This window comes from Typopeltis vanoorti, chromosome 9 (assembly GCF_054136105.1).
Source record: "Typopeltis vanoorti isolate ZY-2024b chromosome 9, IOZ_Tvanoo_1.0, whole genome shotgun sequence".
Lineage (NCBI taxonomy): Eukaryota > Metazoa > Arthropoda > Arachnida > Uropygi > Thelyphonidae > Typopeltis > Typopeltis vanoorti.
This window is the reverse complement of record NC_143557.1, coordinates 120,050,922-120,070,339: the sequence shown is the minus strand read 5'-3', so window position 1 is coordinate 120,070,339 and position 19,418 is coordinate 120,050,922. Positions and strand designations below refer to the sequence as shown.

Genomic DNA, 19,418 nt, shown 5'->3' with positions numbered 1-19,418 from the left:
TCTATTCTCATTGAGAGCATTCCACAGACCTGCCACAATCTTTATCACTCGCCTCTGGATCCTCTCTGCAACTTCATCCCCACGGAATCCTGGAGCCCACATCTGTGCACAGTAGTCAGATGTGGCCTTATATAAGGGAACAATAATCTCTCTATCCCTGCTTGTTGGTGTGTTCTTCAACAACCATGTAATCTGATGTGCTGTTTTGGTAACCTTTGCAATATTCCCTCTAAACTTCAACTCCGTGTCCACAATCACACCCAAGTCTCCAGAGTCTTATTAGTTTCCTGCAGTTCAGTTCCATTGGTATAGTACACAGATTTTGATCTCTTCCAAAGTTCATCACCTTACACTTGGTCACATTAAACTGGTAGTCATGTACCTCTGCCCATATTTATACTTCTAAATAAATTCAGTACAAGTCTACAGGATTTCCTGACTAAACTGAATAACTGTTGTGATAAATTTGGTATGAAAACCAGCAACAGAAAGACAAAGACAAATGAAAATTGCAGAAAGTGAAAACATCAACTGTATTCTGAATGGAGAACCTACAGAACAAGTAAAATATTTCAGTTATTTAAGCACAATTTTTAATGAAGATGACAAATTACATATGGAAATGAACAGAATTAGCAAAGCTGGTATGGCGGGAAGTCACATGAATGAGGGAGAATAAAGTCAAAACACTAAACTAGCTGTAAATAAAACAGTGTTCAAACCAATTTTAACTTATGGATCTGTGAAGCTAGGTCAGAAATAAAACACTGGAGATGACAGATATGAGCATTCTGAGAAAGATTAGGAGAGTAACAGATGGCATTAATAAGTATCATAATTAAAATTAGGATATCAAGGAAGAACTGAATATTGTTAGCATTCAGGAATGTGGTAAAAAACTAATCTCAGGTGGTATGGTCACTTAAACAGATGGGATGAGGAAAGATTAGCAAAACAAGCCAGGTTGGCAGGTCTGTTGCTACCAACATCCCCAAAACAGACTGATGGCACACCACTAGTGACTTTCCTCTTTTGAGATAGTGCTATTTGAGACAGCACACAACTTGCTGATACCTATCACACAGCAAATCTCCAATCTAATGCACTAATCTATTTTACAACTCTATACATTCCAGTTTAATTATCAGCTTTTCAACTGACAATCTATCAAAGACTTTAGCAAAATCTACATATATCAGTATGTATGTATCTCTTATGTAATGTATTTGTCACCTTGTTGGATGAAATGCATATTTGTGGGAACAAATGACTGTATGAATCATGCAACTGAAAAAATTGTAGGAGTAAATGATGTATAAATTATGGAACAGAAGCGAGGACTATGGAAGCAAAAGAAAGTATAGCTGAAGAAATGAAAGTGAATGATACTGTGGAAGCAAATGAAAGTTGGAATGAGGAAACAAAAGAAATGAATGATAGACTGACAGACAGTGTAATTGTCTGGATGAAAAATCTGAAAAATGAGTTGATCAGAATGAAAAGTGAAATGAAAAATATTTGTAGTGAGATGAGAAGTTTGATGGATAATGAGTGCAAAGGTTAGGATAAATGAAAGCAGAGAAAAAGAGGTGACGAATGATTCGAGAATAACTTTGTATGGAGAGGTCCATTACTAGATGTGCGGTAAATGAGAGATTCCATAAGGTGTGTTTTCCAGGAGGGAGAATTAGCAGGATAATTGGATGCATTAGATAAAAGAAGCAAACGAGCTGGTGGTGATTGTCAGAACAAATGACTTGGACATAAAGAGCATGTAAGACTAGATATCAGGAGATTATTGAGGAGAGTTGAAAGATACCAGTGTGGTCAGTGTTTTGCATAGGTACGATCATGGCGAGTTGAGACGAAGAGCATGGATCTCGAATGGTATGTTGTCAAAGCTGTGTGAGGAGAAGAGAATGCAGTATGTGAGTGTGTAGGAATTCATTGAAAATATTCAACATAATTCCACCTACAATCGATAACTATGAAAGATTCACTAAACTTCTCATTGCATCTAGGAAACACATCTATAGGGATTCAGAAAAATCTATACACCATGCTGGTCAACTGAAAGTAGTATTAAACAATAAACAATAAAATATGAAATATATGAAAGTAGTATTCTTTTGACAGAGTATGAATAACAGAACCATCCGGACACTGCTTCTGTCCTCTTAAAATACTTGGTTGATGGTAGAAGAACTTGCTGGCAGGAAGAAACAAACAATCTCAATTTTACCAGATCTAGTCTCAAGGCTTAGTCACTGCTCTGTCAACTGGGAGTCACCAAAACTCCAAACAGAACTAAAGGAAAAGTCAACTCTAATAGTATTGCGAAAATCATAGCACAAAAAAACTAATCCCAAAATACCCACAGTCACCAAAAAAGAGATCCATTGTCTTTATAAAAAAGTTTTCTTATTATGTCCTACATCTACAGCAAACTCCAATCAGTAACTATAGATGAAATTGATGCAGCACTCAGACTAATTAAAACAGGCAACGCTCCTGACATTGATTAACACTCTACTCCCCATAGGCAACTCTCTCTTTCCCTTTATCAAAAATTATATTCATTGTATAACCAAAACACAAAATATCATCCTAAAAGATTCAGCCATTATGGTCAGCTTTGATATCACTTCACTGTTTATCAATGCATCTTTAACAGAGACTCTTGACCTTATTATGCCACATTCCCCCTCTGACATTTTTGAGTTATTCAGTTTCACCACGTATTAAGATTATTTGTCACGGAAAGAAAACATATACAATATGTTTATAGTGCCTCCATAGTGCAACTGGAAGAAAAATGGAACATTGCTCCCTTTGAATGAAAAAGACCTAGATTCGATTCTCATCCATGAGAGGAATCTTTATTCTTTATATGGGCTTTTTCAATTGAAGGTGAGTTAGCTGATCTCATATGAGGTAGCAGGGTTTTTTCCTCCCAGAAATTCAGGTTTTTCATCCAGGCAAATTGGCCATGAGAACATACAGAGTTTACAAAAAATACTGTTGCTGGTGATAATGGGTGGTAGATGTCCTTGATGGTAGTAGTAGCGTTGTTGTGTGTAGGTGGAGAATTAAGTGGTAGGGGAGACGGAAAGATGTGTGTAGTTGAGAAGAGTAGAGAGCCCTCCTGTGATGAGTTTTTGGACTCCTTGGAAGTGTCACACAATAATAATAATAATAAACTGCTTGGTTCTCCAGAAGTTCCAAATAGAAAGTGACTAGTGGAGAACTTCAGGAAAGCCAAGCACTTAACACATAAACCTGCAGTTTAGCTATGCTATGCTATCAGATAACGTGCTTGTTATTTGGCTTCATGACCTAGATACATTTGATACAATTTTAGTACATTTAAACAACCAACTTCAAAAAATACACTTCGCTACAGAAAACAGAAACAACTGTCTTCCCTTTCTAGACAGATACTAGTGATACAACTACCAAATGGTAAATTATTCTTCTCAGTTCATAGAAACCCACTAGTGGGAAGATAATTACATAAGCAATAATTACATTACACTACCACCACCCATCTCAGCAGTATAGCATCCTTGAAACACTTATGCACAATACTGTTGTGCATAAAGTACACAAATAGACACAGGTCTATTTGTTCGAATGGTAAAGCCCTCAAAACTGAATTCAGGTACCTTTGCAACACCTTTACCATTCGAAATTAATAAAGGGCTCGCATCATCGAAAAAAAAAAAAGGCCTTATAATACTTATATTGCAACTTTGTAGCTCTTCTGAGTTATGATAATTCCTGTAGGATATCAATCATTAATGTTAGATCTTTAAAAATTCCAAATTGAGAAGTAGGTTTAAAAAGCCCTTATATTTATCACTTGATGCAAAATGCTTGCATAAAGCTGGGTAATTTTTCCACAAAGCAAGAGCCTTTTGTAAACTGCAAGCGGCCCATTGTGGTAACACACGGCCGATCTTTAAAATTTTGATACCAAGGTCTTTTGCAATCATATTTAATTCTCATTGATTTTTTGGTGATTGATGATAAAAAGCATATAATTTATCCAAAATATTTCAAAATGATTTATTTCTTTAATGTTTTTTATCGAATTGTCTAATGTTAAGTGTAAACGATGAGCACAATAACAAATCACAAAGTTGGAAAATTTTTGTAGAAGTTTTGATTGCAACACCTGATTTGTTTCCTAATTAGCTCCATCAGAACAAAATGCAATGAAATGATTTTTTATATAGTTATCAGAAAATCCATATGAATTTAAAGTGGCAATTATAGTAGCATATTTACATTCCACAGTGGTATTTTCTAGTTCTACAAGATTATTAAACAAGAAGAACAAGGGAGAGAGAAGGAAAACGATTGGATTCTTCCATGTTGCCATGTTAATGTTCGTTTGTAGGAATTCCGTGTGTTTGGAAAAAGTGTTCACAAATTTGAGAAAAATTTGACAAAGGGCTCGTGCAAGCCCCTTATAGCTCACCACTGCCTTTAGCCATTGGCTACAACTCCATTGTATAAAATAAACAAACTACTGCATTTCCACTCACTATTCTGCAATTAAACAAGATCAAAATTATTCTTGTACCATGTTCAGGGTACATATGAAAAGACAAGCAAAATTCTCTGCAAACATAATCACTATCATTTTCAACCCACACATTCAGCTATCTACTTTCATCCATTCTCATAAAGAGCGACTTCAACCTCTTGCACATTCTGGAGTGTATAAAGTTCCATGCACCTTAGTTTAATTTACTTTGGAAAGATGGTATATCTGTTAATATCTCCTTGAAGAACACAAGAACTGCATTAGCAACCAACCATGAGTTTTTTTAATGGCACTTCTGATATAGTAAAGATTATTAGACACATGTATTCAGAAGAATAAATAATCATTTTGATTACTAAAATATTTCAGTCAGAAATTAATGGGCCATAATCAGTAATCAGCATAATGATTAGGTGCAGTTAGAGCAATGAATATTAATCCTATTTACAGAGATGGATGATAAAAAATTTTTATCATCCATCCATGTACGATACATTTTTATCGTCCCATCTGGATTAATCAATTAAAATCCTCTCACTAACTTAAATGTCTCTATCATATCATCTCATTTCCTCCTATCCACCAAACTCTGCAATCCACATTTCCTCAACCTCTCTCTATAGCCAGCATTACAAAGTCCTAATATTGTACTCAAAATAATTTTGAGTACAAAGGCGACTGACTAACGTAGTTTCTGACCTCTGGAATGTCAAGTATGAGGAAAGATTGAAAAGATGTAATTTGCAGAGTCTGGTGGACAGAAAGAAGAGGGGAGATATGATAGAGACCTACAAGTTGGTAAGGGGTTGTTATAGGATCAATGCTGGAGTAGTTCTACAGAAAATAGTGGGAGATCGGGGAAGAACCAGAGGTCATCCCTGGAAACTGTATAAAGAGGGTGTGAGCAGGGGAGTGAGAGGCAGGTTTTTTTCATGCAGAGTTGTAAATGATTGGAATGCCTTGCCTGAGAGTGTGGTGTCTGCAAGGAGTTTGAGTGTGTTTAATACACACGATGATGAGCTGTGTGTATGTGTGTGTGTGATAAAAGGATCTCCCAGATGAGTCTTTGACTCCATGAAGTTTTGGAATAATAATAATAATAATTCAAGTGTGGTCTGACCAGTGGTTTATACAGTGGCACAACTACTTCCTTATTACTACATGTTAGAGTACTTCTGATCATAGCAGCACAATGATATGCAGTATTTGCACACTTGCAATATGCCTGTCTACTGTCAATCATCATTACCAAATCTTGAATCTCATCCACTTTATGCAGTATGGTACTATCAGCATAGTACATAGCCATATATTTCTGCACTCCAAAATGCAACACCTTGCACTTATTAATGTTAAAACTACAACCCCACTACTTTGTCCAAGTCAAAAGTCTATTCAAATCTTCCAGAAGGGAATTAACATCAGCAATGCTACTTATAATTCTCTCCAACTTTGCATCATCAGCAAAAAACTGAAGATCCCCAGCCAGTCCACATGATATATTATTTACAAACAAATCAAACAGTAGGGGGCCCAAAAACAGAACCCTGGGGGCCACCACTGGTTACCCTACTTTTTTGAGACACTGTTCCATCATACACAACTTGCTGATATCATTCAGATAGCCAATCTCTGATCCATCTACCAATATAATATCTATTCCCATCCTCTGCAGCTTCAATGCCAACTATATAGGGTGGTTCAAAACATCAAAATCAACCATATTGAAAGCATGACCAGAATGCCACCAGAAAGTACTAACAGGGACACAAAGATACAGAAATAACACAAGGCAGTAACTAGTGTAAAAAATTTTATTAGGTGTAACTGAACAGTTCAATAGTAGTTGGATATATAATATGGTAAACGAGGTGCATGTCTGCCATCTCAGCATTCATAAAACGAAGCATGTTCTTCGTACGACATCGAAAGCTTGAATGAGGAAGCCCCAATTGCTCACCTGGAGCACTGCTGAACAGTGCTATCACTTTCGGGTGGCATTTCCGGATATGGTTGTGAATATGGTTGATTTTGATGTTCTCTACCTCCCCTCAAAGTTTGTACGTGGAATTTTGAACCACCCTGTATATATTATCAAATGGTAATATATCAAATGCTTTTGTAAAGTCCAAGAATATCTCTGTATATGATTTTCCCTTATCTAACACACTCGTTACCTTATCAAAAAATTCAAGTAAATTGCTAAAACAGGACCTATCCTTTACAAATCCATGCTGATCATCATAATGTCCATAAACCTAATCCTGTATTCAATTCTTAACCAATCTCTCCAACATCTTGACTACAACTGCAGTTATACAGACTGGTCTATAATTGGAAACTTCTGTCCTAGAACCTGCTTATGGAGGTACTATTTTGTCTTCTTTCCACTTCTTAGGAACCCTACCCACTGCAAGACCTTCATTAAATAACCAGGTCAACGGGGCATAGCTAACTATTGTGCATATTCTTTAAGAATACGTGGTGATACATCATCCATTCCCACAGCCTTCTTAACATGTAACCCAATTAACACCTGATACATCTCTGATTCTTTCATTTCCAATTCTCCTAATACTTGCCTCCATTTTATATGTTGCACCACATCATTTACACTAGTATGATATACACTGATAAAGTGCTCGTTCAATAATTCCACTACATCCTTTGCAAATGTTATTCTGCTGCCATGACTATCCACCAGTGTCAACCTGCCACAATTATTCTTTCTCTTGCTTGTCATATAGCAGAAAAATTCCCTTGAGTTAACCTGGCCTGACCAGCCAAATTTCCTCTCATACTGCACCTTTTGTTACTTTATCATGCTCATCACCTTCCTAGCCTGCACTTTATACTCTTTGTGGATCCAATCACCACCAACTGTCTTGTATCTGCTCCACAGCATTTTCTTTTCCAATGCAGCTTGCTTGATTTCACTGTTCATCCATTTCACTCCTATTCTATTTACTCTCTTAACCCTTGGTATGCAGTTATACATTGCTTGTGTCAGATACTGCCTCGTGAATTTCTATGCACTGTCAACATCTTTTCTGCTCGGCTCATCTACCCAACGTAGTAATGTTAACTGACTACAGAGCGTTCTATAATCACCTACTTTATACTTCCACATATATTCATTTTTGGCAGTAACCTTTTCTTGTTTCACCACTTCCCAAACAAGTACATTGTGATCATTCTCACCAACCAACAGTCAAATCTAAAACATTAAAGCTTCTAGTTGCTTCAATCACATATTGCTTAAGATATTTATCTCTCTGAAATTCAATAAACTCACTCTCCTTGTTCCCATACCCTATCTCCTCCTTCCATTCTATATTCCTGTAATTAAAGTCTCCCATCAGGATCATCTTCTTTTTACATGTACAACCAATATGCCTCAACATTTCATAATCAGTATTCTCTACATTCCCTGGCCTATAACAGCATCCTATCAGACATACTAACCTGTTAATTTCAACTTCAGACCACACAGATTCAAAATCTGTGTGTACACTATCAACTTCCACACTTTGTGGACACAATTCCTCTGCAGTCGTTAACAACACTTCCCCCCCCCCCGCTTCTCTTTTCACATTCCTATCCTTCAGGAAAAGTATATACCCTTCCATTTATATTCTTGACATCACATCCTCCTCAGACAACTAAGTTTCACTTATTCCAATTATCTTTGGACATAATGACTCAATCAATGTAACAAACCCGGCTCTCTTGTTTCGAATACTCCTTACATTTCTGTACAAACATACCAATTCCTGTGTCTTTGAGGCTATTCTACCAGCACCAACATTCGCTATTCCAGCTGCTATACCACACCTCTCAATCTTCAGTCTGACTACTCCCATTTCCCTGATCCTGACTTCCATTCCTACCTATCTCATCCTCACCTTTATGGATTTCATCACCTTGTGCTGCTGAAACAACGTCTTCAACCTCATATCCATCTTTTTCCTGTCATACAATACATTTAGTGTGACAGTGCTATCCTGCTTCACAAGTAGACTCTGATCATTTACTGCATTAACTTCTTGACACTGTGCCTTCTCAGAAAACAATAGCATTTCTCATTCAAATGTAATCAAAATTCAAACAAAACTCATTCAAATGTAATCCATCAACTTTAAACCATTCCAACTTTCCTTCAAATTCACTTTGCAGATTTACAAACTGAGCCCCCTTTGCCTAACACAATCCAGACACTTACTATTCATTATCTCTGCTCTCCTTCTCAATTCACTATTGTCATATCTGGACAACATGCTAACAACTTTTCCAACGACACTATTATCCTTCACTTGAAGCAATAACTTCCTCAAATCTTTATTGACATTCTTTTTTCCCCAACTAAGTCATTTGTGCCCACGACTACCACTAATTTTGATGCCAGCTCTTTCCTTCTCTGCAAAGCATCAGTTATTATTTTCCACCAGGAAAGCACATTTTATGTACTTTATTAGTCATAACACTTCATGAGTATAAACAAATGTTCAAACCTAAACCAGCACCAATGTAAAAGGTGAGTACCAGACCAATCCTCACCTTTTACATCGGTGCTAGTTTAAGTGTGAGCAACTATTAAAGAGAGTGCTAAAGCACTTCTGCACCATCTATCCTTCAACTGGAATGACAGCCTATCCACTGCCAAGATTTGAGAGAGAGTCTCATCTTCATAAATGGCAATGGTCCACAATAATGGGCTCTCGGGTTTTTTTTTTTTTTTTTGTTAAATATAATACCATGTCATCCAATTTATCTATCTAAATTAACAAAAAAAATTGTTAATTTTTGCATCTCAAATCATTTAAATTTTTGTTTTAGTTTTAATTGTAATCTCATTTAATTTGTAACCAGACACATGCTGGCACTCTGACATGTTGCTCAGTTCTGTAAATAGGATTAATATTGTTTGTTCTAGTTTCACCTGATGATTATGCTAATGTAACGATGATGGTCTGTTAATTTTAGGCCAAAATATTTACAATAATAAAAATTATTATTCTTGATTCTTGTGAATCCGTGTGTCTAATAATCTATGTCAGAGCATGGTCTTCTAGTCCTGACTGGAAGCCCATGTGAGACCCAGTGAAATATACAGTTGCTACAGGACTACTTTCAGATTCAGCATCAGCTATGAAACACTCTCCTAAATTCAACACATACAGTAGTAGACAAATTAATCCAAACATTCACATTTTAAAGAAAAATTTTAATTTCACAAAAAAATAAGTACAAAAATTAAATTCCAACTTTACCTAATAATCTATATGTGCTCCTCTGTTCCTAATAAGTTCATTAATTTGCTTAGGGATGGATTCTACCAATGTAGAACACATCTTTCTTATTTTTGCATCTCAAAACCATACTTTTATAATGGATTGTATTATCACAATTTAATTTTGTTTTAATTTAATTATATGTTCTTCTGTGCTTGCTTAAAATTAAAAGTATTTTGCTTAGAAAGTTATTTATTAAATAAAAAATGTTCTATTTTGTCTAATCTGCAGCTACTTGCCAGTTAACAAAATCTACCCTGATATTCATTTCCCAACAAGAGCCAGCTTTTCATTTTTTTTCCTTATGTCAGCTGTTCTCTTACAGAAATAACCTGCAAGAACCATCTACAGAATAATATGCACGTCCTAATCTCACTTCTGGCAGCAATCATCAAATTTCCACATCCATTTATTAAAAAGTTGATTCTTAATTACTTCTTTCATTGATTTAGATGGCATTTTCTTGTTCTCATTAACATTTTCCCCAAACATTTTATCTCTTCTTCCTTAACTATTTTATTTGCAGTGTTTTTTCCTCATTATAAATAATTCTATTATTATTTAACCTAGTTTTTTATGAATTTCAGACTTAACTTCTTTATCTCTGCTGGCCTGGTTGGCTGAGTAGTTAGCGTATCCGCTCTCAGCCAAAGGCTGCGGGTTCGAATCCTACTGTGGGCATGGATGTTTGTGATTGTCTGTGAAAATACTAGTGGTGGTGGTCGGCGGTAGATGGCGTTGGTGTAGATGATGAAGGTAGTTGTGGTTGGTAAAGTGGTCGAGATGGAGACTTGTAGAGTAGGTGCCCTCCCTCGATGAGTCTTTGGACTCCCTGGATGCGACATAATAATCTCTCATTCCATCAGGTTTCTATTTCTTTTCAATTTCTGTCTGTCCTTCCACACTACTTCTGCTCTTCCTACCATTATCTCTCAAAATTTATCCCATTCTACATTTATATTATCTGTAATTAACTCATGAGCTTTGAGCCCGATTCAAAAGTCAAATTCTTGCTTTATCTCAGTCTGTTTCAACATTTCCAGCTTAAGTTTTCTCTCTTTTTTTTTTCTTACCACATTTCTTAAAGGATGTGATAAGAATCCTATGTTCTTTATCTAAGGCAACAGATGGCAAAACCGATTCCATGACCTTCTCTAATTCAAGTCATATTCATTAAGGATGAAATAATAATCATAGATCTTTGCTCACCATCACAACTACACCTTGTAATTCTGTGGCTCTGTCTATTCTCAAATACTAGTTGTTTAAAATTTTGAGATTCTTTGTCATGCTAAAAGCTAATAGCCTTTGTTCTTCTTCATTCCTTTAACCAAAACCAAAAATGGTCCCAAAATTTTAGATATTCTTGTTCTATCTTCTCCAATTTGTATGTTAAGATTTTCTAAGGTTATTACACTCTTATCTTAATTCTCCCTAAAAAAGAAGTCTAGAAGGGAAAGTTGTAGTGTAATGCATATAACTGATCCAGTGAGATCTGTTTTACATTATTCAAATATAAGCCTCATTATGCTATCAATAATTTCATTATACTTTATAAGTCTCTCATACTTCTTTATTGATTGACTGGTAATCACCCTTTCTAAAATGCAGCATAGTTTAAGGTCCTCTTTCCTTCTCCCTCCCCTGCCACTCACTAATCCAAAACATTTAATTCGCTCTTTATCACAGCATCTATTAACTCTCTCTATATCAATATGTTTAATGTTATTCTCAATTTCCTTTCAGTCTAAGTCACTTTCCATTTATATTTATCAAGCTTTGACTTCTTTATTTCTTTTTAGCTCTAAACTCTAAGCTTGTTGTGTGGTGAAGCTTCAACAGAGCCCAATCCAGAATTTTCAGGATTCCTGATGAATCCTATTAATTACATGAAATCCTATTAATTCTCACACATTCTTTCCATACATATGTAGACTTTGTGAGGCCTTATGTCAGATATCATGCTATGCAAACACTTCTTCATTTTGCCATATGACAGAATAATTTAAATAATTAAAAGAAAGCTACTTATTCATTGTGGATTTAAAGACAGGCAGATTGTGTGTATAAGTTACTATGGAGCTGTTGGTTACTGCAAGTCAGCAGGTGTCATCACTTGCCAGGCATACAAAAAGTTAAGACATAAGGTTTGGTAATCAACATTTAATTCCAGTAAATAGTGGTAGATGTTGTAGTATGTTTTGGATAATTCAAGTATTGTTTAGGTCAAGTCAGTGTGAATATTGCTCTTCCACAAAGTGCTCTCTAGAGGTGTAAAGATCATACACCAGCAGTTAATTCTTACTGCTGTTATACTTATTATAACATATATACATATAAACTTTCATTTATAACTATGTGCATACTGTCTGTTATCATGGAAATCAATGCAATGTCCACATATTTCTGTTGGTCAGTTTACTTAAATAGCCTTTAAATTTAAAGATTATCTCTATGGAGCTTATTTCTACTTAGTACTTCTAATTTTATATTTGTTCAAACAGATTACATGCATTTATGCTTTAATGTTATATGGCTGTAGATCTTCACTAAATTCTTTTACTTTTATGAGCTCCTTACATCTTGTAACTGATTATGAGACACTTATGTTTGTATCAATGCAGTTCTGAACATAAGCTAGAAATTTAACAGTTAAATTCCATTAGTCCATATTGCCAGCCTGGTTGGCTGAGTGGTTAGCATATCTACTCTCCAGCCAAAAGGCTCCAGGTTCAAATCCCAGTACGAGCATGTATGTTTGTGATTCTATGTGAAAATATTAGTGGTTGTAGTGATCAGTAGGTGGTGTTGGCATAGATGATGAGGTTCGCTATAGTTGGTAGATTGAGTGGTGTAGATGGAGAGTTGTAGAGTAGGTCCCTCCCTCGATGAGTCTTTGGACTTCCTGGAAGTGTCATGTAATAATAATAATAATTAACTGAGCACAATACCTGAGAAACACAAGTACACTCTCTATTTTCATAACAATTTTATAAACAAAAAGAGCATAACATAAGAATATAATGAAATCATATTACAAATGAACATCTAAAACCTGATTAAAGGAGCACAAATGAAGGGAAAATTTCTTCAACTAACCTTCTTTCCTCCTCTTTCTAAAATTGAAGTTATTTTTCCTTCTGCAAGAGGCTGGTTAGTATCATTATCAGTAACATTGCTTATTAACCATGGAAATGTAGTTTGATGAGCAAAGTCAACCAAGTTATCCACTCCAAAATCTGAAAATAAAGATTTTTTTTTTTTTAAATCTACAAAAATCTAACACTACCAAAAATTTGTATATATATATACATCAAAAACTTATATATGCATCCATTTACAGAAAAAGGCTTATTCATTTGGAAATAATAACAATAATATTATTATTCAAAAGATATATTTCAGTGATTACACCACATTTTTTTATTATTCAGTTATATAAAACACTGAAATAATAGTTCCCGACAAGTTTCGTAAATCGATAGCGTTACATTTAACAAAGCCATAGCGATCTCAGAACAGAAGAAACATACATTAATTCATAAGTTCAACGTACTCCTTCAGAAGAAGGAAATACATAAAAAACAACTAGATCATTCAAAAGTAGTTATTAATCTTTCTTCGAGAGTCCTAACAAAATAGGAGAATAATCTTTTACTTAAGGGTTTTAACTTCGCCTTAACCCCACATTTCCTTCCAAAAATTGATATCATAGCACAAATAGAAAAAGGAATTAGAAATCTACCAGACAACACGGCAGATCTTATCCATATAGAAAATACAGCTTTACTATTAAAAAGCAGATTACCTCGTAGGAATCTAACTTACAATGAATACGTTTGCCTTAAAAAGTTAAAGGATGACAAAAATATTGTCATAATAAAAGTGAATAAAGGCAACGCAACTGTCGTTTTAAATGCTACAGAATATGATAACAAAATGAAAAGTCTCCTGAAAGATACCAACACCTACAAACCCATAGACAGAGACCCGACTTAGCCTACACACAAAAAAACAAATGATCATAAAAAAGTGCCTCTTTGGACGAAGAACTTAAAAAATACTTACAATCAAAACATCCTTTGATACCAAGAATATATGGTGTTCCAAAGATCCATAAGACAGATATACCTTTAAGACCAATAGTAGATGGAAGAGATTCACCGACTTCCAACTTGGCAAAATACCTCACCAACATGATCTCACAACATATAGGAAAAACATCTTCTCATAAAAAATGGTAAACATTTCATAGAAAAAGTGAAAGATATACATATTGGTCCAAAAAACATCTTAGCAAGTCTCGACATGCTTGTTTATAAACGTCCCGAGACAAGAAATTTTGAATCTCCTAGAAGACCTCTTCCATCTGGACATATTGAATCTTTTTAAACATTGTATAAACAATACTTTTTTCACCTATAAAGACAGAATCTGGGAACAAAAAGGAATGGCCATGGGTTCATCATTATCACTGGTATTAGCAAACCTATTTATGGAAAAATTTGAAAACAATGCTCTTAAGAATTATCATAAAAAAAAAAATATGGCTAGCTATGTGGACGATATTTTCATCATATTCAGTGGAACAACAGATGAACTTATCAATTTCAAAGATTATCTCAACAATTTGCACAACGCCATAAAATTCACTTTAGAACAAGAAAAAAAGAAAAAACTTCCTTTTCTGGATATTCTATTAGAAGTTAATGAAGAAAGTAAACTCTCCTTCTCAGTATATAGGAAGCCGACAAACACTGGAAGATTTCTAAATGCAACCTCACACCACCATCCTTCACAAAAAATAAGCTTAATTAAAACTCTTCAAGACAGAGCATACAATATCTCCAGCACACAAGAAAGATGGAATGAAGAACTAAAATACTTAACACAAATCCTCCAACAGAATGGATATGAAACAAAAACCATCAAGAGAATCCTTAAAATGCCTTCAGCTAACAACACAATAAAACAGGATTACAAAAATGCAATCTCGCTTCCTTATATCAAAAATGTTACAGATAAGCTAGCCAAATTAATGAACAAACACAACATAAAAGTAGCCTTTCATGGAAAAAATCTCAAAATTCCTACATCCACCAAAACCACCTCATCATCCTCTTAAAAAACCAGGAGTTTACAAAATCCATTGCTCTTGCAGGATTTGCTATAGGACAGACAGGAAGATCTGGAGATATATGCATGGCTGAACACCAAAAAGACATACAATACAAAAGAGAACAAAAAAACGGGTCTTGCTTTACATACCACTTCCACTGGACACGATGTACTCTGGCAAAAAATGACGATGTCAAACATAGAAAACAACAGTTATATAAGAAAATTTAAAGAAGCTGCTAATATGTTAAAAAACCTAACCCAATGCAATAAAAATCAAGGTTTAATTCTCCATCAAGTGTGGTCAGCTCGAATAAAAAATCTACCTCAATCTGAGCTCGGTCTGTATGAACGAGAACAAGAACACGTGACATCGTCCAGTATTGTTCAATGTCAATAACGTTATATATCTGCATTCTGTTATTTGAGTTTTATGAATAGCCAGACGGTTATGATTTGTATTTATTAATTCTCTTGTTTAAACTTTAAGTTATACTATTTACCCCTTGAAGATGTAAATCCTACGATTTACGAAACTTGTCGGGAACTATTATTTCAGTATTTTATATAACTGAATAATAAAAAAATGTGGTGTAATCACTGAAATATATCTTTTGAACCAATTAGCCACAGAAGTCTACGCCTGCAATATTATTATTATTTCCAGGTTTATTAATTTATTTTATTAAATTAAATTATGAATTAAATTAATTTATTAATTTACAGGCTTATTAATTTGGAAATAATAAACAATAAGTGAAGTGTAGATCTGGAGAGTTTGCATCTCAAATGGAATTTAAAATCTGGATATTAATAAGAGTAAGGAAGAAAGAAAAAAAAATAAAACAGAAACAGGTGTTTTGACTAATTTCTTTCTTATTCCATATAAATTTATTCAGTTGACTTCCTACCATACCAGCTTTACTATGTGAGGGGAGAGGGGGTTGAAAAGTTCTGATAAATACCTAGAATAAAAATGATATTAAAGCAACTAATATAACCACAAGAAAGAACATATCTTAAAGCCTTTAACACCTCCATGTTTCAACAAAATGTAATAATTCATTCTTTTTCATTTAGGATATATAAGAAGAGATGCTTTAATATCATTTTTGTTCTAGGTGTTTATCAGAACTTTTCAGCACTCCCTCTTGTAATTCTGTTGTCTATTTACATATTTAATTTACCATCATTCCTAAAAATTGTACTAAATAGCTGAAATGATTTACTTGTCCTGTAGGTTCACCATTCAGGATACAATTGATATTTTCAATGTTTCTGCCTATTTTCATTGTCTTTGTCTTTTTATTGCTAATTTTATTATTATTATTATTATTCAGGCCTTCATGGAGTCAAAAGACTCATCGCGGGAGGTCCTTCCTAAGAAACACAAAGTCTATCATACCACTCCTTAAACTCATTGACCATGCTCGCTCTCACCACTCTATCAGGCAATGCATTCCATGGTTCAACCACCCTCCATGCAAAGAAACCACTCCTCACCCTATTGCTCACAGTTTCCTTTTGTAACTTCCAGGGATGGCTCCAAATTTCATACCAAATTTATTACAACAGTCATTCAATTTAGTCAGGGAATCTTGCAGACCTATACTGGATTTATTCAGAAGTATAACATTATCTGCATAAAGTAAAGAGCTAAGATTAACATCACCAATTTTGATATCAGAAATAATACCGCTTTCCTTCATAACGTGATCAACATAGATAATGAATAACAGTGGAGATAACATGCACCCTTGTCTCGCACCTCATTTAACATCAAACCATCTTCTTGTACCTCATTCCATTCTAATTGCTGACTTACAGCTTAAATAGAGACTACGTATTGCTTGTAAATGTCCCATTTACACCACATAACTGTAGCATTTGGAGAGTTTCCCTCTTGGCACCTTTCCTCTTGTCATAGGCCTTTTCAAGATCAACAAAATTGAAATGCAAATTCTTCTTATATTCCCAAGATTTCTCAGCTATTTGTCTTAAAGTGAAAATCTGATCCTGGCAAATCTATATAGCCGGAATCCAAGTTGTTCTTTACCACGCTTCCCTTCCACAATTTTTCTTAGCCATTTCTTAAGTATACTTGCATAAATCTAAAGTAGTGAAGAAATACCTCTCTAATTCGCACATTCAGTTTTATTTCCCTTTTTATAGATGAATACTATGACAGCGCTGCTTCAATCATCTGGAATTTGGCCCTCTGACCAGGCCTTTTGAATTATGCAATGCAGCCATAGCCATGTAAAACTTATATAGCTCTATATCTGAGCATTTCTGGCTGAATTTCATCTACTCCACCTGCCTTTCCACATTTCAGGTTTTTGATTACTTTTTCTACTTCAAGAATGGATATGTATTCCTGACTGCATTCCTATTTATTTATTTTCCTGTTGAGAATTTGCTACCACTGTGCTGACACTACTTGTTTAATTTAGCATTTCAAAGTAATTACTCCAGACATCTAGAATATCTTTGTATTCAGTATTCGTGTCACCTTTATCATCCCTAATTCCTTTTACAATACTTTTTCCTCCATTTCAAAGCTTTTTCAATTCTTAACCCTTAATTTTTGTTACATAATTAGTCGGATGGGGCCCATTTGACCACAATGTTAAAGTTATTATATTTCTTTAATTTCTCAATATGTCTTATGAAATATTTTTCTTTATTAAAAGGCTGATTAGGTTGAGTAAAATGAAATAAACAAATAACTATTATTGCTTTATTTTTATATTAATTATTAACATTTTTATTGAGTCTTAATTTTCTGTATGATAGTTGCATCTTACTGAAGAATGCTCATTGCAACAAAAGCTCCAACAACATATTACATAGCAGCCCCAGGAATATCCAGAAGTGGTTTGTTATGGTTGTGGAGCTTCTGGAAAAATGCTCATGTAAGTAGTTGCATGGCGTCAGAATGTCAGAAATTACTCCTTACTCAACAACTCACTGTGCTGACAGCCAGCACACAACTGATTCGGCATGGGGAGGGGAGGCAGCAAGAAACTCAGCTATTCAAAATCACAACAAAAATCCGTCATTGGTTTTGTCAGAAATCAAACTTGAATGATGGCTGGGGTTAAATAAACCCTATGCAACTAATTAAAGGTTAACAAGGTCTTCCCATAACTTTTGTTTAGCTAGTTTTACACAGTGCTTCACTTATATTTTTCTCTGTATTCTTTAGGCACAAGCAGACTTACTTGCAAGGAACTTTCGATATGCTTTCTTCTTTTCTTTTATTGCACCTAACTTAGTCCACCATGGAGTTCTGATTTTTCTATCCATACAGACAACCTCATTGCATGCCTCTTTGGCCCATGTAGTGAGGTTGTCTTAATGTTTTCTTCAGGATTTGCCACTGAATCTCCAAGGCTTGGTTCTTGTTTTCAAATTCTTTCATTTTTTCTTCAACGATGCTTGTGTATTTGAGTCTGCATTTCACCTTTGAAAGCTGCTCAAACTTTGATTTGTTTTAAAACTTTCTTACACAATTTCTTTTCAATATTTTTTCTTTTCAGTATGAAACTCAATTGTATCCTGTTCAAAACTAAATAGTGATCACTTTGTATTTCAAACCCTCTGTATACTCATATCCTGAACCAGTGTGGGGAAACATCGCTATTAGCTATAGCATAGATAATGACACTTTTCTTATTTCTTGCATCTTCTCTCCATGTGAATTTGTGCACATTTTTATGTTGTAACATGATGTTAGTAATAATAATCCATGCCCAGAACAGAAATCTAGCAGGTATTTACCATTATTAGTAGCTTTGCACTTTTTTTTATGAGGCTTTTCTTATTTCTTCTGTCTTCTCTCCATGTGAACTTATGCATCTTTGATTCCTTTTCAGTACCCTTTCCTCCATGTCTAAGCTTCTTCAATAGCCTCCAAAATATTTTGCCACCCTCCTGATATTTATTTTCTATATTCTTACCATTATTTTCTGTATTCTTCCCTTGACTTTTGTTTAGCTACTTTTACACATAGCTTAGCTCTCTTACAATTTTCTCTATATTCTTTTAGGGCATCAGCCAACATATTTGCTAGGAGATTTTGGCATACTTTCTTCTTTTCCAAGACTACATCTTTAACTTCTTGTGCCCACCATGGTGTTCTAATTTTTCTGTCCTTTCAGACAACTTCACCACATACTACCTTCCTAGCTGAATCAATCAATGTCTTCTTTAGAGTTTGCCACTCAGATCCCAAGGTTTGGTTCTTGTTTTCAATTTGTTTCATTTTTTCTTCAATAATGTTTGTATAGCATGGCATATTATTGTTATTATTATTATTATTCGTGACACCTCCAAGGAGTCCGAAGACTCATCGCGGGAGGACACCTACAACTGTCTCAACTACTACACCGAACCTTTACTATGAATCATCTCCATCAACACCATCTACTGCCCACCTCCACCACTACCACAAC

General features: G+C 34.7%; 1 protein-coding gene across 1 annotated transcript in view; it reads right to left on the bottom strand.

The window, feature by feature from the left end:
* LOC150103475 (uncharacterized) overlaps window positions 1-19,418 on the bottom strand; it is a 384,849-nt gene that overhangs the window by 290,206 nt on the left and 75,225 nt on the right. The window contains exon 4 of the mRNA XM_090397834.1: window positions 12,943-13,082. Within this exon, the coding sequence (XP_090253960.1) occupies window positions 12,943-13,082 (140 nt within the window). The remainder of the gene's footprint in view (window positions 1-12,942; window positions 13,083-19,418) is intronic.